We start from the raw sequence: 27,154 nt of genomic DNA on the forward strand, positions 1-27,154 counted from the left end.
CAATCTTAAATGGAAACTTTATTTGAAGATAATCATCAGAATCACAGCTGAAATATCACAAAGTCTGTTACATGTAGTTGTATTTATAAAGTGTTCTGTACCGAAAACAATTAATCAAATATCCACCAGTCGAACTGAAAAGAAAAAGAAATAATACCATACATTAATTAATTGTCACAAGTATAAGAGTAACGCTGGACTAGACAATTGTCGCCTGTCGAATTAGCAGTATAGATTCTGGTATTAAAATGCGTAAATTTTTGAAACGCAAAAAAATTTGTCGAAATCAAAATCATGTTGAAAGAATCCATAACTGTATATAATGATAGCAACTCCCACGAGTTTTTATTGATATAAGTAGAACACATCCGGGAAAGATACGAAATTTTTTTAAGAAAGTATAATTTAATTTTGCTTGTAACAAGCATTTTCATTGGCTCAAAACATTATGTTATCATCTCATAACATAAAAAAAAATAAGCTGTAATATGTTTTTTACGTTATTGATCAATAACACAAACAACTGGGGTGTGCTCTTTTCATAAACTTCAGAGTACACCCCAGTTGTTTGTGTTATTGCTCAATAACGTAAAAAAATATTACAGTTAACCCTTAAATAAATTTGAAATGCTGCTCAGGAAACAAGATTGATATTCTTATACATTCAACAGGCAATCACGTTTTTAGTGTCAAACCAAAATGTTGCCCAGGAAAAAAGTTCACTTCCGGTGTTAGAGCGTTTCTTAGAATCGGATGTAAATGAGAGAGGAGATCTACGGACGGAAGGACACCCACAGACCATTATTTTACCGTACAAGACCGACAGGTGTATAAACATCAAAATACCTCTGGTAACATATCTGGATCTCTCTATTAAACTGCAACCGATATATCTTCATGTTAATGATTGTATAACCGTGCATTGAAGATGAATAAAAAATATCGTCTCAAGGGGTATACGACGTTTATAGTGTTCTCTCTTCTACACAAGGATAAATGTTGTATAGTTGGTCATGTTCTCGGAAAATTTAATTTCGCTGTATTCTTGGTGAATAAAGAGGGTGCAAAAATCACTGCAAATGTTTACATGACGGTGTTGATATAATCAATAATTCCGACTATAACACCTACCAATATTATCCCTGCTTGATTAAAAAAATCAATGCAAATAAAACATGATGGGTAATGTTATGATACGAAAAATAATCTGTGAAATGTGTTACACTAATAAGTTTCTCAATAGCATATTATGTGGTATTAAACGAGACAATATTACATTTTCTATTTGTTTATATAAACAAAAACAAACAAACAAACACAAAACAAAAGAAACAAAAAAAAAATAATAATTTGGAAGCGTCATTACAGTGCTTTCTAGTCTTAACTGAGATCATCGGATATTGAAATGGTATAGAAAGCATTACAGATGAACAAAGCCAATTATTTCTCCGTTATTTACATCTGAATAGAATGTCCGTGGATTTTAATGTGATCAATGTAACTTTCTGAATTGATCAATTTTAAAAAAGATTTTTTTATCACCACCGCAGTTATCATAATTTGATATTGGGCTGGTTAGCAATAATAAACCTCTTGTGTATTAATAAAACGGTCAGTGTAAATTGATAACGTACATCTACTGCTCTGGAGATGATACAGAAGGAGCGCCTGGTTGAGGTCCGACCATGTATAGTTTGTCACCATGACACTCCATATCAATGAGGTGCGAGTGTTTTTCTACTTGCGCATTGGTCAACTCTTCCTCGCCACCCGACATCATGGCCATCATCTGGAGCTGCAAGACAATAATTGTGAAAATATTTAGTCAATATCCCCCTTTTTTCCCCTTTTTTAATGAATTCTCCTGAATTTGTTGATAAACGGATTTTTATAAACTAAGTCTGCTGACGAATGTTGGTTTAATGTTCCTTTCATCATAAGATTTTCATTGATTTCTTTTGCCAGAGAGTTATTTATAACACGAAGGTTTCGCAATGCCAGATTGCAGGAAGATTATGAAGTAACACGGTGTCGCGGAAAATTTGGTCTTTGTTGTTAATTTTAATATTTCCTAACATATGTAAATAACGTGAAGCAACTCAGTATATGTTCCAACACACAAAATGTCACTTAACTCCCTCAATGAATTAAGTCAATTGATAGAAAAAAGTTTAATATACTTATCATTTATAATAAAATCCGACACTACGAACTAAATTATGACGCACTACTGTAGTTTACCACCATGGAGATTAAGAAAACTTCTCAACCAGTTACAGAATACTTCTCACTTTATAAACCTCCAACCGCCAAAAAATGTACAATTACAAAGTAGTCAGACGACCGCTTAAAACAACCTCTTTACCAGTGTAGCAAACAAAACAAAAAAAATTTACAAAATTATTCGCTTTCACACATATTTACAAAATTATTCGTTTTACAACTATTTACGAAATGATTCTCCTCACACCTCCTGATATGCCATATTTGGTATTATTCACCACCGCATTTCAAGGCAAATGTAGAATAAATGTTTCTGCATATCATAAAGTCAAATCTGATCAAATCAATGCTGCTATTGTGTGCTTTAGACACTTGTGAGCAAAACAACATGTTTATTTTGTGCTACATTTGCGATACATATGAGCCAATGGTGTCCCCTGAAACATGCATTTTTGGCATGTTTTATTGAAATTTACAAACAGATTTACAAATTCAGTGTCAACAGCAAGACCCACACTTTGATGCCTTCAAACGGGTCATTTGGTTACAAATATCCGCTAATATATTAACAAGCCTTTAAATAATTACTTTAGAGCAATTTAACAGAAGTACCATACAATTGTTTGAAAAAAATGTTTCTGGAGAACCTAGGCGACTCAAGCGGATCATATAGGTTGGGCAAAACAACCATTCCATTATACTAACAAGTCAATGGGCATTTGACAGAACAATGACTATAGTCGGTGATATGAAACCTAGCAAAAGGCAGAGTCATGTAGGCGATAAACCAGTAACTGATGCCGACAGAGCACTGACTTTAGTCGGTGAGATGAAACCTAGCAATAGGCAGAGTCATGTAGGCAATCAAACAGTCATTGACGCCGACAGAACACTAACTATAGTCTAGTTGGTGAGATGAAACCACTGAGCGGTTTCATGTAGGTGGTAAACCAGTAATTATCTTACTAAAGTAGTTTTCTTACTTTGTTCTGCAGTCTTAATGGTATCCAATCAATGGAGTATGTTTATTATCTAGATTCCTGTCTGTAATACTATACAGAGCTGTCATTTGCATTTCAAGTTCAAAAGTCAATGTGTATGCTTTTATGGAAACATAGCTGGTCAAATAAATTCCCTAAAGGCATCCTATAGGCACCTCTTCTATGTATAACGACATGGTTGTTTTGTGTAAAATATGTGATCCACAAGAACTGTAAAGGTTCTCCTGAAACATTTTGCGCCAAACAGTTTAGAAAATAACATGGCAAGGTCGACGATTAGACAAGATTTACTAAGAATTTAAATTATTTCTGCTGTGAAATTTGGTCCAAGCAGCGATATTAGGCTTACAAAGTTTCTTACCGTTCTTCTTTAAATGCCAGCCCGATGGCTTTGTTAAACGAGGTACCAAACGGCAAATAATTCTGTCCTGATAACGCGCCACATTTCACGCGCTTGAGCACAGCACTTATGTTACGGTTTCCAACACCTATACATGTCATCAAACGGTACTGTTTAACAACGAAGAAGCTCATTCAATCGTTCATTTAGCAATCTACATATGGTGTCATTTACACATGTTGCCATAACCAAGGATTGTGTTCTATTGTACGACATGAAATCAGTTTCGTACAGTGAATTGCATGGTAGATTCCAACCTTTCTAAGAGAATAACTTATACAGTATTACAGTTTAAGGATTATTTTTGCACATTTGGTATTTCTTACCTCTAATTTCTCCATTCCGCTCGACGTGTGTGAAGCAGTCTGCTGGGTGGCGTCTAAGGGCATGAAGTAGCAGGTCGAGTGGGTAGAGGCTACCAAGTAGTGCTGTGGATAAATCGGAAGTTGTAGAGGACACGTCACAATGCAATCATAAATAACATATTATTTCGTAATACAAATCATCTTTTTTCCGGAGATTACCGTTTTCCCTTTTTGATAAGAGACTCGACAGGCTTGTGCATCATTTATGTACTCATGCTTAGGCTTTAAAACAAAGAAGGATTTTTTTTGTAATGTAGTCAAATTTTCATTTTTTATTTTTTCATAATTGTAAAAACACATTACGGATAGATGTGTAAAAATAAATCTATATCTTTTCAGCAGGTTCACACCAACAAAATGTATAACCATTAGCGTTGCTAAATATGCATATTGAATACTTTGGTATTAGTTCATGACACAACTTAGCCAATGGACGATACATTTGGTGTTTTATTTGGTTTTCCGCTATTGGCGCAAGCTTTCCAAAACCATGCTGGACTTTGTCTGCATGGCAGATAACTATTATATGCAAAATATGTTGTCTGGATATAACTTCGTTCAACCTCCACTAAAAATAATAATTAATACTGTCTGATTAAGATTCCCTTAAATGGTCTTAAACATGTAGCTTTCGACTGATTCATTCAACAATTAATTAAAAGTCCAAGCAGGATATACGGGTTATGCATCGCGACGAAATAAAGGTAAAATTTGGGACATTAAAATGACATAAAAGTCTCAAAGGATGTGTACTGGTAATAAAGACATAAACAAATTAGGATTCGATACATTACATAGTATGGGTTCAATAGGCCCAATGGTTAATAGTTGAATTAACGAAAATTCAATCTGGCATACTACAGTTCAGATGCCTTCAAATTAACTACCAATTAAAAATGGCTATGTGAACGATATCTCTTAACGAATATTACATTCATCACTATTTACTGATTGTTGTTGATATGGAAATTATCAACAGAAATTCACTATTTAAAGAGAAATAAAACATGGAAGAAATATGTGTATGTTGCCATGGCTTTGAATTTCAGGGCAGGTTTGGAAAATACTATTCCACAGTACATACCGTAGTGGGGTCATATATAAAACCGACACCGCCATGTTCCGGATGTTCATACTGTCCACCTGGAAAGAATCCCCCATGGTGATGATGCTGAAAAACAAATTATATGCTAATTTACTTTTTTTTTTTTTAGTTTCGACGATGTTGTCTTTTATAATATCACTAGATATTAGATATAATCTGCAACTGATTCCACGAGAAATGTCACATGAAAAGTCACGTGAAAATAGGTTGCTGTTATAGGAAGTGATGTCAAATGGTCTTGGATAATTTGTATGCCATGTAGTCCATGTAGAGTTTTTAATGTGGAATAGTTTTAATTAACGACCACTCTCTTCAAAATGTTTCACAGCAGTAGTAGTTGTTCTTTTGAATGTTGAGACAACTAGCCTGCTGGGCATTACATCATATTTCACTTCATTTTTTTATGTACAATTCTTCAATTTACCGAAACATCCAAAGCATCTAAAGAAAATAAGTTTACGAGAGAGAGAACAAGTGCCAAGTGTTTCATATTTATCTGCTATCAAGATGTTTATGTAAATCATGGAAAGTTTAGATATAAGCTCGCATTTCAAGTTAAATGTTAATCTTCATTTTAAGATACTCTTATTCTAACTTTACACATATTACAACAATTACGAAACAAGTTATATCAATATATATTAATCATTTTCTTCGACCTGTATGGAAGAGCGTCAGGGAGATTTTTTAGGCAGGAATTGGGGGACCACAGACAAAACCATGTTGTCGGGCAGGCGACCCCATAGCTTTTCACCTCCAAAAGGGAAAAATCCAACCGAAGTCGCAAGGGTGAAAGGCTAGTGTGTCACTACAGTGTCATCCGCCCACCTTTTACATGCATAGTTGTGTCACAGGTCAGAAAAGTTTCCATATAGTCGGCCGCGAATATAAGTAAAAATCTTTTCTAATGTCTATCATACATTTGATAATAAAAAATAGCTATCCAACACCGACGTACCTGTGCTACAGCTAGAGCAAATAGGGCAAGGATCGCGGCTAGTCCCAACATAGTGGTTCAAATGTGAACTGTTAAAAAATGGGTCGCTATCAGTGAACACCTGATATATAAAGTCATAGGTAACGGTTAAGGTCGTTGGTGACATATCCTTATCATGCTGTGCCTATTCCAATGACCATAATGTTTAACTCGTGTTTCATAAAATCTTACATGTGTCTTTTCAGTGGACAGGGATATCTTAACCTCAATAAAACAGTTTGGCCGGTAAGCGCGAGGCTTGCCGGGTATTAGTCAGCAAAAAGCTAAAAAGAAAATTCAGATAGCCTTGTCCACGATACAGATCTATGTTTGGCTATTTTCTCACATACGTATAAATAAACGAATCCAGTTAGAATAAGCATAAATCTTCCGCCCAAAACTGAAACTTCTAGGAGGTTTCTATTTCCCCTTTCATAGCAACTGCATGACATCATGAAATATTGCAATGACGTCACATCGGCAGTTCGATCCTGTCATGCCACCATTATATTGCATACAATTGTTGAGAACGTGCAAAGATCACGTGTAGTTTGTCTCAACCCCAGAGTGAGATTAACAGAATCTTTCATCCCTTTTGGGGTGAGATAGGGGGATCTCAACCCGAGGGAGGAGATTGTTAAATTCCCAAACACTTAACAATCTCATCCCAAAAAGGGATGAATGATTCTGTTAATCTCACTCTGGGGTTGAGACAAACTACACGTGCTCTTTGCACGTTCTCAACAATTGTATGCAAGATCTTACCCTGTTTTCCTATCGTGGTATCAACCAAATCCAAATTTATGTAAACAACAACACGTGGACGACTGATGACTGTTGTGATAAGGCTGCAGCAGACGCTTTACACATTACGATGTTGATTTCATACAAAATATAAATCCAATAAGCTCGTCAAAAAGGACACCAAACACTCAGTTAACTCTGATAATCAATACTTATCTTAATTTCTTTTGTTAATAATACTGATATTAACACTCAAACGTTCCGGGTCAGGTCAAAGTGACGTCTGCCTATCGAGAACAAGAGCACGTTCAAAGAGCACGTGTAGCTTGTCATTTCCCTAGGGTGAGATTTAGGGTGAGATAAGAAAATCTCACCCCGTTAAGAGTGTGGATATCTCTGTCCGGGGTAAGAGAAAAGCCAATCTCTCACCGGCAATACTGTGGTAACCCCTTTTCAGGGTAAGAGAAAAATATAAATTTGCATTTCCTGTTTTGTGGACAAAGATAGCTCAACCTTTATGTAAAACTTACTCTTGCATGAGGTTTTAGATATCTCTGTCCACGTAACAGACCCTTGTTTGAATATTTTTCTTGCTCACTTAGTGAAAAATTGTAAGGTGCTGCGAAACCTTTTTTATCTCTTCTTCATCATTATCTTATAAAATGTTCGTCGGAATTGATGACGCTATCGATTCACGACGTGGTAACGCTACATAAAGCAATGACGTTACGGTACTGTTAATAGTATCATGGTGCGTGTAAGCTGTGTTCCCTACCCCGTGTGTGAGTATCCCATTCCTAGCGATTACCCTGAAATAGGTGAGAAAGTTTTATCCATATCCTGCCAAAAACGGAGTCCCCATGTGGAGTATGTAGGCAGCTCAAATTCCTGGGACCTAATCAAAGATTTGGGGCATGGATTAATTACATATCAATTCAAAGGAATACAAAATAAAAATGCCTTGCCAAAACATAGAAAATAGAGTTAAGAAGCGACAGATGTTCAATTTATCGGAAAATTTCCATGTTTTCTTGTGTGGTCGCTATAGTGGCTCAATGGCATTGTTTGAAAGAGCAGAGACAATAATATTCCTGTAGAGAGGAATCGAAAGTGGGTCTGTGGCGTGATAATCGCTAGCTCGATCTTCAGAGTCAAAGAAACACGATCGGCCAGATGAGTAACAGAAAACGTATTAAACACAATACTGACTTGTAAAAATTATATTTTCATTATTGCATGAATTATGCTGTTGCTTACTTCCCTGTAAGTCAGACGTGGCATAATTTCTTTTTCCTGGTATCATCCTTGTTACTCTTATCACCTCTGGAATATATCATGATGGAATTGAATGCTCAGCCATCGCTATCTTAGGATAAAGCAGAAAGAATGATATATGTACAATCAAACGAACCTCAGGGTCATCATACCGTTTAATTGGCCGATTTTTAAACTTGGGCACGGCTTCTCTGTAATCTTTAAGAGATATGAATCCTGATTGCCAGATTTGTTCTGACATCAATCAAGAAGCTTATCATGTGTGTTCGATTTCTGGCATGACATAGCATGCCAGGATATCGTAGTACGTCATTCTGTCTAAAAATTACCATTGTATGACACAATCTTACAATGGTTACAATCCTATTCCTTGGATAGGATACATTTTGTTGTGATTACAGATACCAATAGCCTTTTAAAGAACCTTCGATCTGTTGTACCATTTATATGTTGAAATATCTTTATATCTGAGCTCTTACAAAATAAATATAATTAATCAGTCTGTAACACCATTATTCAATGTATATACAGACATGTTTTAAGGCTAAGCCAAGCCTAGTATCAATATTTTTAAAACTGAAGTTATATGTTATAAATAACTAAACGACGTTATATATAAATAGCTTTCAACAGATGAAAATACTCACATGTTGATCGGTATAAACAGTATTGAAATATCGAGGGACAATTTCATATACGTCCTGCAAACAAACCTACAAATGTAGCAACGTAAATCATTTTATCACATAACCTCTCCACTATCAAGTGAATTATTCAATCATTTGGTATGTGTCATTAGCGTAATAGGTTTTACACTACGGAGCGATGTTTATTGACTGCCAGTCAGAAATCGTCTGTGACGTCATAATATAGCCAATGACGTGACACCATGAATTGTGAAATGCACAACAAAATAATTACCTACGTCAACTATATTCATTTTTTAACTTTAAAACCTACCAGAATGTAAGTTTTCTGAGTTATATTATCAAACGTATCTTAGATTTTTTTTCATTTCATAATAGCCAAGCCTCGCAAAATTGATAAAAAAAAATCAATTAGTGGTGCTATATAACATCACGTGGTATATAATATAGCATGGTATAAAATATCAGTTGGTATATAATATCACGTGGTACATGCTGTCATGTGAATAAGATCGCGTTACATATGATATCAAATGGTATATAAGTAAAATGAAACTTATCATGCTAACGGTGAATTTTCAAAATGTAAAAAGGTGCATGATGAATTTTAAACGTGCATTATATCGTTATGCAAACTATATGCACTGACAGTGATCTATTAAGTATCCCTCCTTCCCCACTGTTATTAATTATATATTTGGCTGTGGGTTACACTGTTCGAGTACTTATATATATTTTCATTTAGTTTGATTAATGAACTCTTGCGTTTGACGCAAAATAAGTTCAGTCAATGACGTTAGCTGTTAACAATTATGTTCATAAAAAAATAAAAATAAAAAAGTGTGAATACACATCGAGCCTAACTTTGAATTGCATGACATTTCATGATAGTTTTCTTTATATTACTGTAACCAGGTGAACTTGTTATGCAATGTCACCAGCGCGCGCGTATGTTGCACGGGCTGTGAGAGATAAGTGTGTATGTGAGGTACGCATGCGCGAGAACGTCGGTACCCGGTTCACAAACCCTTCCCCTTCACTCCACAGCTGACCATTGCACCGGCAACATACAGCTTAGCCCTGGCTTTATGCTTGGGCAATAAATATTCTGAACCTTAAAACGCCTGGAGTTTTACATTACACTACCCAGGGTTTACAAAATGGCGCCCATGTAGGAACCCAAGCCAGTTTGAGGAGCCAGGAGCGGCCAGTTTCTTGATGTGGACAGTTGCAAGTTGACCATGCTACCTTCCGCCGTGTGTGTGGCGCATGCTCAGATGTGACCAACCAACATTTCCGGTATTCAGGGGATTCCCCAGTATACATGAACAATTAACAGCTGTGAGCGGTTAATATACACATCGCCGTTTGCTACTGTTTAGTGTCATCGTCCAGACGTGGATGAGAGAGAGCTGCAAAACATCTTGTTAGCGTTTGTATAGGCTGGCAATGACGTGGGTTGTTGGCTCACAAACCGGAAGTGTCAGAGTTGGCTATATATAGCGACGATCGTGTTTACATTCTGCACACGTGTGTGCTAGACATTCCATATCTTTGGACAATTTACACCAAACATCTTATTATAAAAATATCTTTGGACGATTTATTGGATTTATTGGATTTATTGGACTTTTCCATTGTGTTCTGTGGATTGATAATATTTCTTGATTATATTGAAAAAAAATAATGAAATTCTCAAGCTATACTTTGTAACTTTATCATCTAGAAACTACTGTAGGAGCTGATTGCAATGTCTGTTAATAATTTCTGTTGTATTTGTTGTATTTTTTTTACATTTACCAGGGCTCCCAAGTCACGCCTCATGTCATGATCACCATCATCATCATCATCTTCATCATCACCTGCAGCCTCATATGAATCACTTTATCCTTTACCCTGCACCCCAGCCTTTAGTAAGGTAAGACCTGGGTGTATATTTGCAGTGTAAGTGTGCTAGAGGATTGTATGGGTATATATCGGAACAGGTGGTGACATTGTATACCAGATTTACCTGGTCATTAGCGTCTAGGTTATTTTTGTATCTATGTGGTTATATTGTTGTATTATACATGTAATTACATTGTCCTACATATATTTCACTCATTTTTTATGTAACCGATGAGTGTTAGCAAATTGCAGAAATTTGTAGAAAAACCCATTTGCGAGTCTCCTGTCTCTTTGTTGAGGAAACCCGTCTTGTTCACCAGTAGCAAAGGTTTTTCTCTGAGGAGAAATGTGGATCTCCTTTCCAAACTTGGTTTTGAGATAGAGTTTTATTGCAGAGCTGGTGCGAAGTTCAATTCTTCCTATCGCTATTTAGCTCAGCTGCTACCAAATTTAGTTAAATCACACGGCCAGCTGGTGCTGTACATATGGTTGGGAACCTGTGATCTCACTACCAAACTTGGTCGCTTTATATCATTAACTTATGGTTCCCAGGTAGAATGCTCCCAGTATGTGCGCAAACAAGTTGATGCGTACGTGAGCTTAGTTGGGAGATATCCAACAGTCCAGTTAATATTTCTGGAAATCCCTCCATATTCAATCCAGTTATGGAATGAATTTAAAGGACATCCCGCTCCAGCTGATTTTATACTTCAGGACCAGAATTTGATACAACATATAGACATTTTGAATAATTATCTCCGGGAGGTCAATGCCAGGTCTGGGGTTTTATCCTTGAATTTTAGAAGGGACCTTCTGTCATATAAGAGAACGGGTCGCCCCCCTACCATTAATTTTGCCCTATATAAGGATGGTATTCATCCGGATGTTCTGCTTGCCCGGGTCTGGATGAAGAGGTTGATACAGAACATCTTGTTTGATTGTACGTTGTAGATGATATATATGCTTATTCAGTTTACACTGTACGGTAGGGCTTACCCCAACCACAGTCGCTGCTGAATTTATCTAATAATTTTTTGTGTCATATCTTCAATTGTATTTTTGATTATATATATATATCAACCTTTTCGTTCATCCCCTAGCTTGTGGTTCACATTGTTGCTATTTTTATTTTTGAAAAATGGCTGATGGTACAAAAACAGGGGCAGAGGAGAACTTAGTGAAGGCTAAGGATTAGCTTAAAGGGGAGGATGGTTCTATCATAGGTGAGGACGCCCTTATTAAGGCCTTGCATGCTCTGGGCAAATACCACATGGAGCCCATGACATCCCTCATAGATAGTAAAGACAGACTTCCAAAGTCTGAAGATAGGACCACCCCCATACCCCCTGCTAGACGTAGAGCTAGTTCAAGGGGAGACAACTCCGATGATGGAGTAGGTATGCCTGCATACTCCCCTTTACCTAAACTCCCTCAGTTCTCTGGGGATGAACTTAAGGGGGATGTCTCCTACATGGAGTGGATACATGATATTAACTCATTGATTGGTGACCCTGAAGTGTCAGCTAGTAGATTGGTACAAGCCTTACGCCGTTCATTACGAGGTACTGCCAAAAAAAGTATTTTTTTCTTTGGGAGATAGGGCTACTCCGGCAGAAATATTGAAAAAACTTGATACACTCTTTGGTGACATATCTACCCATGGTATGATTATGCAAGAATTTTTCAACTGTAGTCAAAAACCAAATGAGTCAGTTACTATGTTTGGCTGCCGTTTAGAGTCTTTGTTGCTATTAGCCATTGAGAACAAGTCACTGGACCCAGCAGCTAAAAATGATCTTCTTCGCCGCAAATTCTGGACTTTGCTCTATAGTGAGAAATTAAAAAGTCAAACAAGGCACATGTATGATCGCATCCTGGACTTTGATGAGCTGTTAGGTAAGATAAGGGCAGTTGATAAGGAGATAAATATTAGCTCTTCCACTGCTACCTTAGGTAAGAAAGCTCAACACAATGCAATCACTTGTGATAGTGATGTGCAGGTAGCAGAAAGTCATAGTTTGGAAAAAGTTTTTGATGAGAAACTTAAGACTCTTGAAGAAAGACTGTCGTCCAAGGTCGATAATAAGTTTGAACAGATTTTAAAGAAACTTGATTCCTCCCGCGGTCAAGGTCAAGGTCAAGGTCGAGGTCGTGGTAGAAGTCAAGGCCGTGGTAATTACAGAGGTAAAGGTCAGGGGAAATCTGGTCAAAAGTCTACTTCAGATAAGTCTGACAAGAAGACCCCAAACTAATAACGGCTTCTGGAATTGGCCAGACAGGGGTCGAAGTTCAAGGCCATGATCCGGATGTGTTAAGTAGATTGTTGGGACAGTCAAATGTCGGGACTATATTAGTCCAAGGTCGAACATTCAATGCTCTTATTGATAGTGGGTCAAATATCAACCATAGCAAAGTCAAGCTATGACTCACTTAAGGATAAACCAGAAATCCATAGTTTAGATACATTGGATTTGCAGGTGACTGTTGCTAATGGATCAACATTACCCTATCTAGGCTACATTGAGTGTATAGTCAACTTACCATTTTTACAATCTTTAAACATTGATGTTCTGATGTTAGTGGTGCCTGATACTACACATAATGAAGTTTGTCCAGTTATTGTGGGTACAAATATTATAAGATTTGCTAAAGAGCTGCTGTCCAGTGATACCCCTACCTCGCCTGAGTGGAGTATGGCGATAGATAGTATAAGTACCGTCTACAGTTTACACTGTACTAGTAAGAAACCTGTAAAGGTGGCACCATATGCCACTGTAGTTGTCAACGGGATAGCCCGTGGTCTCGATACTAATATTACTGACTTAGTCACTGAGAACCGTAATCAGTCGCGTCGTTCTTACACGGTATGTCCTCGGGTCATCAAGGTCAAAGGTCAAGTGTCTAGTGTTAAGGTTCCTGTTAAGATTTGTAACACTACAGGGAAAACTTTAACCATTGAGCCTAGATCAATTATTTGTAGTGCGTCTCAGGCTGAAGTGGTCGATGATTTTGCTTCGCGCATGCAGGCAAATTCGGATCAGGTTGATTAGTGGCTTAATGTTGTTATTGACACTGAAACTTTAACCGAGGAGCAACTGTTACGTGTTCACCAAGTGCTCGGAAATTGGAAACATGCATTTTCCTCAAGTCCTTTTGACTTAGGACATACGGACTTAATCAAACATAGAATTGATCTCCCCGACGATAGACCATTTAAACAGCCCTATCGTAAAATACCTCCAGGTATGTATGAGGAAGTCCGTCAACATGTCAAGGATATGCTTGATGCAGGTGTCATCAGAGAGTCCAATAGCCCTTATTCCTCAAATGTCGTCTTGATAAGGAAAAAGGATGGCTCTCTTAGGTTTTGCATAGATTACCGTATGCTTAACTCAAGAACCCGCAAAGATGCATACATGCTCCCGCGTTTTGATGATACTGTTGATACCTTAATTGGGTCAAGGTATTTCAGTAAACTTGATTTACGTTCTGGGTATTGGCAGGTGGAAGTTCTAGAGTCAGACCGTGAGAAAACTGCGTTTTCTGTAGGAAACCTAGGCTTCTATGAAACTAACCACATGGGTTTTGGTTTGACCTGCGCCCCAGCTACATTTCAACGTCTCATGGAGAAATGTATGGGAGATATGCATCTCAGGGAATGTCTTATTTTTCTTGATGACATCCTCATTTTTTCCAAGACTTTTGACGAGCACATCAGTCGACTAGAATCCGTATTTTCCAGACTCGTTCAGCATGGCTTAAAACCTTCCAAGTGTGAGTTCTTTAAAACTCAGGTTACATATCTCGGTCATGTTGTTTCAGAGCAGGGTGTGGCAACTGATCCCGAAAAGGTGTCAGCTGTTAAAAATTGGCCTAAACCAACAAATGTGAAAGAAATCCGTCAGTTTTTAGGGTTCTGTGGCTATTATCGGCGGTTTATTAAGGACTATGCCAAGATAGTTCAACCCTTAAATCAGCTTTTACAGGGTCATGACTTGTCGAAAAAAGGTTCTAAACCTAAAACCAAGTCCAAGACAAAAAAAGCTGAGTGGATCTGGGGTGATTCCCAACAAGAGGCTTTCGATTCTATAAAGTCTAAACTGACGCAGCCACCAGTGTTAGCTTATGCTGACTATACCAAACCATTCATCCTTCATACCGATGCTTCAGCATCTGGATTGGGTGCTGTTCTTACCAGATACAGGATGGAAAGGAAAGAGTCATAGCATATGCTAGCCGTGGTCTTAGATCTAGCGAGCGTAACTATCCAGCACATAAGCTTGAGTTTTTGGCACTTAAGTGGGCCGTTTCAGATAAACTTCATGATTATCTCTATGGTAATACATTTGAGGTTGTCACAGACAATAACCCGCTTACGTATGTGCTTGGTAAAGCTAAGTTGGATGCCAATGGACATAGGTGGGTAGCCGCTTTGGCCAATTATAATTTCACTCTGAAATACCGAGCTGGGAAGAACAATGCCGATGCGGATTGTCTTTCTCGGTTATTTGCCAATACTGATGTTGTCAAGGCTGTTTGTCAGTCCGTCGTTGCTGATTTCCCCTTTCCAGAAGGTGTTGTCACTGATGATGCTACTCATGTGGCCACTGAGTTAGCACAAACTGTTGACAGCTTGGGGTCGGTAGACTGGCGAAGGCAACAATCAGAGGATACAGATATATCGAGAGTAGTTGACCTCCTCATAACCGGTTTTCATCCCAGGGGGGAAACACTCAAGGATGAATGGGAAACACTCAAGGATGAATCCCCGTATGTACAAAAACTTTTGAGATCATGGAAGAGATTTCGTTTACTTAACGGTGTTTTATATCGAACCGTTTCTCTCGAAGGTCAAGAGACAAACCAGCTTGTTCTGCCAAAGAAGTACCATACCTTGGCCCTCAAGGGGGTCCATGATGATGTGGGTCATCAGGGTAAGGAGAAAACGCTTTGGTTGGCAAGGCAACGGTTTTACTGGCCTAGTCTTGAGAAGGATGTAAATGAAAGAGTGGAGACCTGTGGTCGTTGTCAAAGACGGAAAACACCACTCAAACCCCGAGCCAAATTAGTTCCCATTCAAAGTACTCGACCATTAGAGATAGTCTGCATAGATTTTCTCGGTTTAGAAAGGTCTAAGGGTGGGTACGAGAATATTCTGGTCATTACAGATCACTTCACCAGATATGCTCAGGCTGTGCCCTGTCGGAACCAGACAGCACATGTCACAGCTAAGGCTTTATATGAGCACTTCATAGCCTTTTACAGTTTCCCTGAGCGTCTGCATAGTGACCAGGGTCGTAACTTTGAGAGCAAGGTTATCAAAGAACTTTTTAGACTCGCCAGAGTTACCAAATCACGTACCACTCCTTATCACCCGATGGGAAATGGTCAAGTAGAACGGTTTAACCGTACACTGTTGGGAATGCTTGGTACTCTTGAGGAGGACCAGAAGGCTGACTGGAAGTCGTACGTCTCACCACTGGTCCAAGCCTATAATGCCACCAAGAACGATTCCACCGGGTATTCACCCCATTACTTAATGTTTGGGTGGCACCCCCGCCTGTCAGTTGACGCTTTCTTTGGTACAGAACCAAGGGAGGTAGATGCAGCTGAACCAACCTCATATGTCAGCAAGCTTAAAGATAGGATGGAATATGCCTACAAAGCTGCGCAAGCGGAAGCCTCTAAAAGTGCTGACCGCAATAAGGGCCGCTATGACCGGTCCATACATGAAACTCGGCTAGAGATTGGAGACCGTGTCCTTGTTCGGAAGGTTGGTCTCCAGGGCAAACACAAACTGGTTGATAAATGGGAACAGGAACCCTATCTGGTTGTCAATATACCAAATAGTGATATTCCGGTATACGAGGTGAAGCCTGAGTCGGGAAAAGGGGCCAGACGGACCCTTCACCGGAACATGCTGCTGCCTTTTAACGCTATACCCGTAGATGTTCCCAGGAGGGTGGATCGTTGCAAAGCGAAACCATCTAAGCCATGCCCAACTCAGACATATGAGAGCGAGGTAACATCATCTGCTGAAGAAACAGACAGCAGTGATGATGTAGCACCAATTCCACCTCCGCGTCCAAAGAGGCGGTTAAGGAACCAACAGAGTCCAGAACCTGTGGACCATATCCACGAGTTTATTGACCTGGACGATACCCAGATCACGGTGAGTGATGATGCTCCAAGTGATACGGACTTGGAGGTACCTGTTGCTGATACATCTGCACAGGAAAACAACCTGCTTGATCCGGAGGGAGCAAGCAGGGATGATTTATCCTCACCCATTACCGTGAGGCGTTCCGCCAGGAGCCACAGACCTCCGACACGGTATGGTGACTGGGCTTATGCTCAACAGGCAAGGAGGTCTGGATATAAGGAAACATCAGTATGAGACCCTTATACGTATTGGTAATAACTATTGTATCCATTGTTTTATTACATTCATTGTTTTACTCCGTTTCCTAGCCAGTGTAGCTGGTAAGGTAGGGCTCTCCCCAACCGCCAGTATGGGTTTGGGAACCGGTTTGACACAGGATCATGTGATATTTACTTTTCCCTGTGAACATTTTAATACCAACTCTTTGTTTTTTAATTTTACACTATGTATGCGTGACCATTTGGACATTTAGACCTAGGTGTTGACCTCCAAATCCCACAGTACCTACTAACACTTGTGAAAGTGGCAGTATGATATATTGTGGTGTTGGGAGGATGTAGCTACAGCTATAGTCTGGGGTGCTCAAGGTCAAGAGGGATTCCGAACTCCCTAAAGGTGCCTGTGGAATGATTGGTTCATTTCGTTATATGTACCGTGCTATAACAGCTATAGTCACTGGAGCTAGCCCAGTAACAGGTTTCCCACCTTTTATTGCCTTTTTCTTCATAGAAATAAAGGGATAGGAGTACCTGGGAAATGACAGGAGCTATTTCATCAAAGGGGGGGAATATGTAACCAGGTGAACTTGTTATGCAATGTCACCAGCGCGCGCGTATGTTGCACGGGCTGTGAGAGATAAGTGTGTACAAGTGTGTATGTGAGGTACGCATGCGCGAGAACGTCGGTACCCGGTTCACAAACCCTTCCCCTTCACTCCACAGCTGACCATTGCACCGGCAACATACAGCTTAGCCCTGGCTTTATGCTTGGGCAATAAATATTCTGAACCTTAAAACGCCTGGAGTTTTACATTACACCACCCAGGGTTTACATTACCTTTACTCAACTTAACCTCAATCAAAATAATGAATTTAAAAAGTATTTCATGATTATAATATAAAATAGAAACTTAAGTGTCTACATGTAATGGGATTAATCAAATAATGATAAGAATTAAAAGTTAATATACATCAAATAAATGATATAAATCAAATAATGATATACATCAAATAATGATATAAAAAATATAATGATATACATCAAATAATGATACAAATCAAATAATGATATCAATCAAATAATGAAAAACATCAAATAATGATATGCATCGAATGATATTTATATCTGTTGAATTTTGATAAGAGGGCATGAGTCAAAAATTGTCTTTGTCCGTCATTTGTATTTCTCCGCTGGCTATGCATGGATATATGTCATAAATGTCAGGCACATTTGTAATAACACTATTTTAACATCAGAAAATACTTTATAACGTCATAATACTTAAGCTTACTACTTAATTCTCTTTGTACGGCATCGCACATAACGCCATCATCAGAGACGTCTAGTGTTGTCTGTCTTAAAATCATTGTTGTCCCAACGTCCACCCTGCTTTCTCCATTTCCTTTTCGACCGACCGCCTACACGTTATCTTGTGATGAAGTCAGGATGCATCCTACAGACGTGCCCAATCCTCAGTCATCTTCTTGGCTTTATTTTCTGTGACAGTGGTATGGTGTTTGCCTTCCTGTATACCCTGTATTAGAGTTTGTAGATACCAGAATATTCGTAGGATTCTCCAGCTTGTTGATTTTGCTGTTGAATATCTTCTATGTCTCCACACCATAGAGTAGGACCTCAAGGACGTCATATTTAAATGTATATATTTAGGAACGGGTATCATCCATATCAAAATTTGCATGTCTTGTATAGAATTTGATTTCATACTTTTGTAAACTTTCTCATAAGCTTGAGTGATGTCATCGACATAGTATTGCAAAAGCGACTTTGTCATACAGATTAATAAAATTCTATGTTCTATGTTCTATAATTAAATATACCTCTATTCTTCAGGGGAGTATAATAAATACTATATGGCAGAGTTCTTGAAGCCAGATAATCTATGATCAGAAAGTTAGAGATGTTGAACTTCTTTTGTAATTGCACCAAGATTTGCATCATATTCCCATACCGTAAAATCACAAAATAAAGTACGAAATGTCCACTATTTACTCGTTAGGGCATTTTGAGGCTTTTATCTCTATTTAGTTTTATCTATCTTATTAAAGGTACATTAAATTGTATTTGATGCCTTTGTTATAAATCATCCAATTATTAAGCAGAATCGCACTCAGGTATGCTTTATTTCAAAGTGAAAATATAAAAAAAGTCATTTCAAAACACTTTATACACATTATCAGCTGTGGTCAAATGAGATTTAGTCTTTTTTTTCTGGTCCAATATTGGGTTTATCATATGATGTTGTTTTGTTGACTTTTATTTCATGTTTTCAATTATTCTGAAACTGGCATATTCGTATACGAGAGTTCAACATCTTAAATTGAAAGCTTGGACTGAAATAGTGACAGGGAATATCTAGAGTCCCAAACACATAACAGTATTTACGATAATTTGGCTGTAAGCTGTGCAAGCAAAATGAGCATGAAAAGAAACATTTTGTTTGTATTTCGGATACAGATCTACAAATCATAATGGTAAATATACATAGCTAACACCAAAACTCGCTAAGGAGACATATGTCAAGGCATTCTGGGATTATGAAGTGAAAACATGTCATGACGTTTAACTTTGAACAACTTTCTGTTAGATGCCGTAGCTGATTCCGTGAGGCTGAAGAACGCGTTATCTGTTACGTGTACTGTACAAGTTTTTTTTTTGTTTTTACTAGATGTATTTTTGCTATTAAATATGAATAAATCTTATCTTTATTACGTCTTGAGTTATTTTTGTAATTTAAAATGAGATAAATGGTATTATAAAGTAACAAAGTAATTTAATACCTTGAGCATTATCACCTTTTTCGGGTTAACAAGTCCTTGTATTAATCGAAACACAGTTAATAATTAATAATATCGGTAATATTTTAAATCTATGCGTTGTATTTAATTGTTAAATTCATAAATGGGATCTATTCCTGTCATCTCAGTATCTGTATGTCGCCATGTCAACTTGTTATCTCTATGGGAAGCAAACAGCTGAAACACACACGACTTTAAACTACTTTACAATGACATTGGTGTTCTAGGTCAAGGTCAAGTCAATATCCTCGCGTGAGAGATACTATATACTTAATATGACGTTGTTTGTCTGTACACGTTTTGGATAAATAAAGATGATGTTTTGGAATTAAAAGGTTATGATTGTTTCCCAGGACAGCATGGTGAAGGTGGTGGCATTGTTATGTGCACCATTGATGACATTGACTTCAATACTGTTTCAATTGAAGTGAATGGTCCGATAGTATTAGAGATGAGTTTTATAGATTGGGGTTAAGGTATATATGATAAAATGACGTTCTTTTTTCTTAAACGTAGAAAATATGATATATTTCAACACGATTACGCCGATAAGAGGAATTCATCTATGAAGTGTGTCTTATACAATCATATCAATGATGGCTTTGGTTTATAGAATTATTAAAAGAAACCTATAGGAAGTCAAAATCTGAAAGAAATATTGAAAATTTGTATATAGTCATACCTTGAATTATAAAGATATGTTGTGATAACAAAACTGAATGCTATCCTAGAATATGTACATCATTCCACAGCGGTGATATGTAAGACGAATATCATTTTATGATAAAATGTGAATGTTTCAAAGATAAAAGAAACAAGCTTATAAAGAAAAATATTCTAAAAGCCTAGTATGTTAACATATATTCAATTATCGAAAACAGATTATAAAACAAGATTGTCAAATGTCAAATTTAGCAAAGTTTATCAGATTAAGTATTTAAAAACGAATCGATAATTAATACAATGCAAGAGTTACAGATAGCTCTGATATGAGGATCATAGTTTAATGTGTGATTAATCAATATATCAGAATATAAGTTTGACATAAAGTGATGATAATCGGAATGTGGGAATGTTACATGAATGTAATGTGAGAATGATAGAATAAGGTAAGGAGAGTAATACATGAATGTAATGTGAGAATGGTAGATAAATGTATTGTTATAATAATGGATACTATATGGAAATGTTATATCAGAATAATCGATTGAAATATATTGTCAGAATGATAGATAGATGAATTCCGAGGGTAATATATGAATGTGATGTGAGAATGATAGATTAATGTAATGTGAGAGTAATATATGAATGTGATGTGAGAAAAGTGAGTCAATGTACAATGCACTGTACTGATGAACCAAACAGTCTAAGTAATAAAGAACATATCTCTTATTGCCATGACGTCATCAAAGTTTAAGACATTGTACTTTACATGCTGTCTACATAATTATTTATTATATAGGTATAAATTGCAAGTGTACTACATTTGTGTCAAAAAGTTTCCATGTGAATTTGGGTATATCGAGTAAACAGATGCGTGAATAGAAATCCTTTATTATTTCGTTCAAACTAAAAGTGTTATCTCCTGTTCATATAACACAAATTCTTATTTTGATCAATGAAATAAAAAGACGTAATTGAATATTAGATAACACATAATTCGATATAACCGATATTGATACAAATCACATATAAAAAAAACTCAATATTACGATGAAAAATTTATTTCAAAGTCCAGAACATATTGATTCAAAGTAAGCCAGTGTCTCCTGAAATGATAGAAATATATTTAGTTAACATAATAGTAAAATGTCTATCAAAGATAATTTAAGGTGAATTGCCATTCTTCATTCTCTTTAAATACAATCAAGGTTCTCAATCAGTGATATATCCGTTAAACAGAAAAATAATATCATATGAACAGATGTGTTGTTGTCATCATCCGTGTCCAAACATCATATCATTATATACTTATTATATTAATATTTTATTGTTGACGTATATTCCTAATTGCTCGTGTATACAGCTTTTAAATAAGATGTTGAATTGAATATAGTTACTGCATATAGAAGATACTTTTATTTTAGTTTTCTTTCATTTAAACAGTCTTTCGGGACAGGACACTAATAAAGATATAATGAGATTGATAAATAATATATCGATACTTGATAATATTATATACAAAGCAAGAATAATTTAGTGTGTTCTTTTTCGTGTAATATTTTGATACATGTATGTTGATTTTGAAGCCCGATATGGACATGTGATATTCATACGCAACTAAATTTGCGAAATTATTTGCAAACAGTCGGAAAGTACCGGTGTAATTAGGCGAAAATTTGAATAACAAAAAAAAAGACAAAAAAAAAAGCAAAAAAAAAAAAAAGCAAAAACTAAAAAGCAAAAACAGAAATACAAAAATGCAATGAACTAGGATTTACAAAAATAAATTAATGTATTTGAACAATCTTAGGTAATAGATTGATTTTTGCGTTCTCGGAAAATAAATCAACTTGACTCACCATACAGCAAGTAATAATTGACACCTTATGCAACAGTTGTCGGGGGTCGAGTAGATACATCACCCACCATGTACAGATGATGACCTCTGCACATGTAGTCAATTAAACGATCGTGATTTACAATCTGTTCCTTTGTTAGCTCATCCTCCCCACCACTGATCAACTGTATCATCTTCAGCTGATTCATTAAATAGAAAAAGTATATATATACCATATATCGCATATATAACTTAGCAACACAAATGACGAAGGGAAGACAACTTTTGGACATATGTATATATAAACCTCTTTATCTCAAAATCTGATAAATAAAAATCCTACTTAACAAACATCACACTGACATTTGTTTATTCATTTGGAAACCCAGGCGCCATTATTTTATCATAAGATCATTGTTGAATTATTCCTTCCTATTTTAGTGGTGATGCATTTGCTTTAAGGAATCCGCCATAACTTTAACTTACGAAAAAGTACATTGATCAAGTTAACGGAACTCAAACACGTCAATTCAGAGCATTATGTAATGTACAATGTATTCCGAATGGGTAAACGTGTATGTGCTGTGGATATGACATATACCAACAGAACTATCAATACATGCCGTGATTTAGACGAATTAAGTAGGATGTTGGAGCTTGTTTTTCTAAAATTACAGCCACGATTGATGGTATGTATACCCTACTTCGGACTTTTCCAATCCAGTGTTGGTATGGACATCGAGCTGTTCGTTGGGGCCAAGACTCATGAGGTAGCAGTTATGTCTCGTTCTGCCTACCAGATAGTGCTGAAAAAGTTCAAACAAGAAGTTACATCTAACATTGGTCAATATAGCACGGAACTCTAGAACATTTTTTGGCGTTTGCTACTGGCGTTTATCATTGGCTACGCAAGTCAGAAATTGTGACGTCATAAAATGGACAATAACGTGACGAGATGAAATAAAATGGCATAAAGAATGGCTGCATCCGTTCTATTTGTTCCTCTACAGTTTGATTTTAACACTTGTCAAAACGTGGGTTGTCTGAATTTTGTTATAGAAAGAATCGCCAAAGGCTCGTTTCACTAAATCGCGTATGAAATGAAAAGATTAAGATCTTTATGTACCAAATATAGACACATCAAAATAAGTAATATGATTCAAGGGACATAACTCTACATCTGTAATACATCTATACCTCCTTCTGTATCGATGTACTCACTGCGGTATATCGACTGACAGTAATCTTTTTGAGGTAACGTAAAAGACATTGTTATGTCTCAATGAAATAAGTAATTGTGACGTTATGTAATCAAGGACTATATCAGAAAAAATTGTAAGTAGCAGTATAGGGTTTACTTATTTATTTATGGGTTTTACGTCCGCTATTACGGCCTTACGGCCTTTCAGCTGACGAGTAAAGGGTAAACTAGGAACAAATTTAATACTCTTTGCAGCGGTCTATGACATAAGGAACAATATGTGACCCATGATTGAAGAAGAGAGCGAGGAGATATGAACGTAGTGGAAGAGATTAATCCGTTCAGTTATAAGTGCAGTTATTACACTCATAGTTAGTAAATACAAAACATATTACCTACCGATGTTGCGTCATAATGGAAGGTGAACGAACCGTACTCTCCGTGTTCATGGTGTCCATGGAGTTCGAATATCTGAAATAGAACACGTGCCGAATCTCAAATGGTAATGACTACTTGATGTTTTCCTTCTCCCGCTTATAATACCAATTCAGTGGTCCTTACAATGTTACTGTAGACAGAGATAGTGTATTTGGCTTAATACGTCAAAGTTCGAGATTATCAATGTGGCTAACTACAACTCCATGTTATTGACTTAATGAGCAATACCGAGCGTTTAATCTTAGATTTGAACATCTTCACGAACGAAAAAATTCTGGATTTTATCACATAGAAAGCTATAGTCAATATTTGTACATTAGAACTAACTGGGTGACATTTGACTTTACTAGAATAGAGCAGGCGGTAGAGTCTTTGTGTTCTTTGTCATTATGATAGTTCAAAGTGGCGTGTCATAAAGACGTTCCTTGTTTTAGGCGTAAAATATTTCCGAAGCGGCAAAATCGTCCGTGAAAAACGCTTTAATAAGGCAATGTGATGTGAATTACATTTACGCGTTAGCAACTTACATACCCATAATGACATAGTGGAATTGATTTGAAAATGTTGGATGCCGCTTATCTTTAAAGTGTGAGAGGGAATTCTGCAATTGATTTACCTACGAAGTACATCAAATGAGTTTATATTTTGATGTTAAGACTCGACAGTCTATCAACCCTTTCATATACCTGAATCATAAGAGGGTATAAACTATGAAAGTTACCATCTTGAAAAAGTGTGATTGATTTTCACGAATATAAGTTCAGGTTTTATTCGCAAATCGTACTGAAGCTTAATTTTGTTAATCTAAGCACGCGATAAACTATATTATTGACTTTCGCGGTGTTGATGACTACAGTATACCCGCGATTTTGTTTGTTAAAGTCGGTAACGATCAGTTTGAGCTTGACGATCACAGTGTGTTTTTCCAAATCCATTGAAAGGATAAGCATTATGTTTCCAGATGCAAAATTATATCGATTATCTATATTTCGGGAAACAATGAAATCTCATTATCCATAATGTATATTTCCAATGTCTAACTGTTCCATGTGGTACCATTATTTCCTAATCTCTTAATTCATTAATAGATTGAAGTAATAGTATACTGTACATGTCAAAAACATTTCCTTTACTTAAGATCTTACCTGAGCTGTAGCGCATGTCGCCAGTGCTACAAGACAAACAAGTCGGATCATATTGGTCTAATCTCGTCTCTTACAATCTAAATAGCCTTTAAACCAAAGAAATCTAGTTTATATATTCTATGTTATCTCGCCGATAAACTTTTTTTCCTAAAATCGTGTGGCGCGATTATGTGACCTTAGACAGCATTTCGTCACACGCCATCATCGTACGACAATCTGTTGTTAATGTCAAGTCATCAAAATCGGGCATTTTCGTTCAATGTCTTATATATAGGTGACATTAAAGAGACCAAAATGTAAAAGCTGTCCCTGTATGTGACACGCGTGACCTCAATACTGTTTTTTATGTGTGTTCTTAACATAAAGCACAGTAAAGAGAGAAACTAGCCAAACCGTTGCGAAAAGGGATGCATTCATTTATGACTGAAGTCCAACAGTGATGTATAGTAGACTTATACGTCTTGGTCGATGCTTCAGACCAATCTTCCCTAAAACATGGATTCGAGGCAAGCAACAGATGTCTGTTGGATTAGTTGTTTCCTTATCGTTGAAATATGGTAACTAGGATTTCAGTATCGCGATACGTAACTTAAAACAATAATCAAGGTACCAAAATCGTATTTCAGTTGTATCTATTGCGTCTATACAAACACCAAAATACCTTGCAGACATTGTTGAACAACACATTAATGATAACACATGTACACATGTTAGATATCCACTCAGGAATAATCGACTATTCAATCCTCCATTTTGTAGGACGGAAAATTACTCAAATAGCTTTTTCCCATCAACACTGAATGAATTTAACCAGCTAGATAGAGAAGTATTAAATGCTAGTTCATTGAACAAATTCAAAACACTTATTAAATCTACAGGTAATAATAATAATAATAATAAAACATATTAGAGATAACTGATACTTTCAAGTATTATGGACTAAGAAAATATAACATACTACTCTGTCAACTAAGAAATAAAGCCTCAAACCTAAACTCTGATCTTCACAAAGATCATCTAGCTGAGTCTGCAGCATGTGCATGTAACTATGAAGATGAAAATATACACCACTTTATGTTTGAATGTCCCATATTTATTGATGCTAGACAACTTCTAATTCAGAACTTAGCACAAATAAACCATTTAGATGATCACAACCATTATAATGCTAGTACTCTTCTAAAAGGATGTAGTTTATATAACACTAATGTCAACATAAATATTCTAAAATTTGTAACACAATATATACAAGAAACTGGAAGATTTAACATATAATCTAACATGCAATATATATCCCACCCATGCCACACACTCCCACACACAAACACATATATTTTTACCAATTAATGAAATTCATAGTAATTTAGTTATGCATATGTTATATATGACAATTCTATATTGATTCTGGGTAAATCTCAATTATATATATATGTAGCACATACAGTACCCTGCAAGCAATATAACATTATGCAAATGGGCAAGATTGGACTGGATGGAAGTTGTCATAGTATTATTAAGTTATATAAAGTAACAAATTTCCTAAAATAATTAAGGGTAGATTGATAACACTTTTGACTACTCCAGTTTTTTTTTTGTTTTTTTTTATATGTAATATGTATTAACAAAAATGTGTATAACATAGTTGTTGATGAATTCTCATACATCGTTTAGGGTGACTGGTCAATGTGTTTTAACACGGGGACTTTATAGGACCTGCAGCCCAAGGAAGTAATGTATGAAAATTCTATCAACAAATATGGTATACAGACAATACCTAAATTCATATAATTTGACTCAATTTATACACACCAAAAAAATTCTAGCTGGAGTGATATATACTTCATTATTTAAATTATACTCTAATCTACTGTTAATTTGTGATTTGGCAATTGTATGTATCAACTACGTAAATTAATATATATGTTCCTGTTAATATATATAAAATTATGTATACTACTTCTGTTATATTCGAGATTAAAAAATTGTTACCTGTATATATGTTTATATGGAGATGACTTAAATAGGCTATGCCTGATGTCAGATCCATTT

At 36.4% G+C, this 27,154-nt stretch overlaps 2 protein-coding genes across 2 annotated transcripts; both read right to left on the reverse strand.

Annotated features, from left to right (window-relative positions):
• LOC117314793 lies at window positions 1-6,184 on the reverse strand. Its single transcript, XM_033868897.1, has 5 exons — window positions 6,053-6,184; window positions 5,074-5,160; window positions 3,951-4,052; window positions 1,635-1,795; window positions 1-134 (listed from the first exon to the last, which is right to left on the reverse strand). Exons 1-4 carry the CDS (start codon window positions 6,101-6,103, stop codon window positions 1,637-1,639), a joined length of 399 nt encoding a protein of 132 aa, XP_033724788.1. The 5' UTR covers window positions 6,104-6,184; the 3' UTR covers window positions 1-134; window positions 1,635-1,636.
• A 15,345-nt stretch (window positions 6,185-21,529) lies between these two features.
• Window positions 21,530-25,224, reverse strand: LOC117345257. Its single transcript, XM_033908291.1, has 5 exons — window positions 25,106-25,224; window positions 23,922-23,993; window positions 23,026-23,127; window positions 22,344-22,521; window positions 21,530-21,590 (listed from the first exon to the last, which is right to left on the reverse strand). Exons 1-4 carry the CDS (start codon window positions 25,154-25,156, stop codon window positions 22,369-22,371), a joined length of 378 nt encoding a protein of 125 aa, XP_033764182.1. The 5' UTR covers window positions 25,157-25,224; the 3' UTR covers window positions 21,530-21,590; window positions 22,344-22,368.
• Between the last annotated feature and the right edge of the window lie 1,930 nt (window positions 25,225-27,154).

The sequence above is a fragment of the Pecten maximus genome, chromosome 16, assembly GCF_902652985.1.
Source record: "Pecten maximus chromosome 16, xPecMax1.1, whole genome shotgun sequence".
Taxonomy (NCBI): Eukaryota; Metazoa; Mollusca; class Bivalvia; order Pectinida; family Pectinidae; genus Pecten; species Pecten maximus.

Excerpts from the sequence above, each read along its gene's own strand:
- LOC117314793 (XM_033868897.1), bottom strand. The coding sequence starts at position 6,103 with ATGTTGGGACTAGCCGCGATCCTTGCCCTATTTGCTCTAGCTGTAGCA. Across the intron at positions 4,053-5,073 it reads TTATATATGACCCCACTACG|CACTACTTGGTAGCCTCTAC; the intron begins GTATGTACTGTG and ends ATTTATCCACAG. Across the intron at positions 1,796-3,950 it reads GCGGAATGGAGAAATTAGAG|CTCCAGATGATGGCCATGAT; the intron begins GTAAGAAATACC and ends ATTGTCTTGCAG.
- LOC117345257 (XM_033908291.1), bottom strand. The coding sequence starts at position 25,156 with ATGATCCGACTTGTTTGTCTTGTAGCACTGGCGACATGCGCTACAGCT. Across the intron at positions 23,994-25,105 it reads CGACATGCGCTACAGCTCAG|ATATTCGAACTCCATGGACA; the intron begins GTAAGATCTTAA and ends GTTCTATTTCAG. Across the intron at positions 23,128-23,921 it reads TCCATTATGACGCAACATCG|CACTATCTGGTAGGCAGAAC; the intron begins GTAGGTAATATG and ends GAACTTTTTCAG.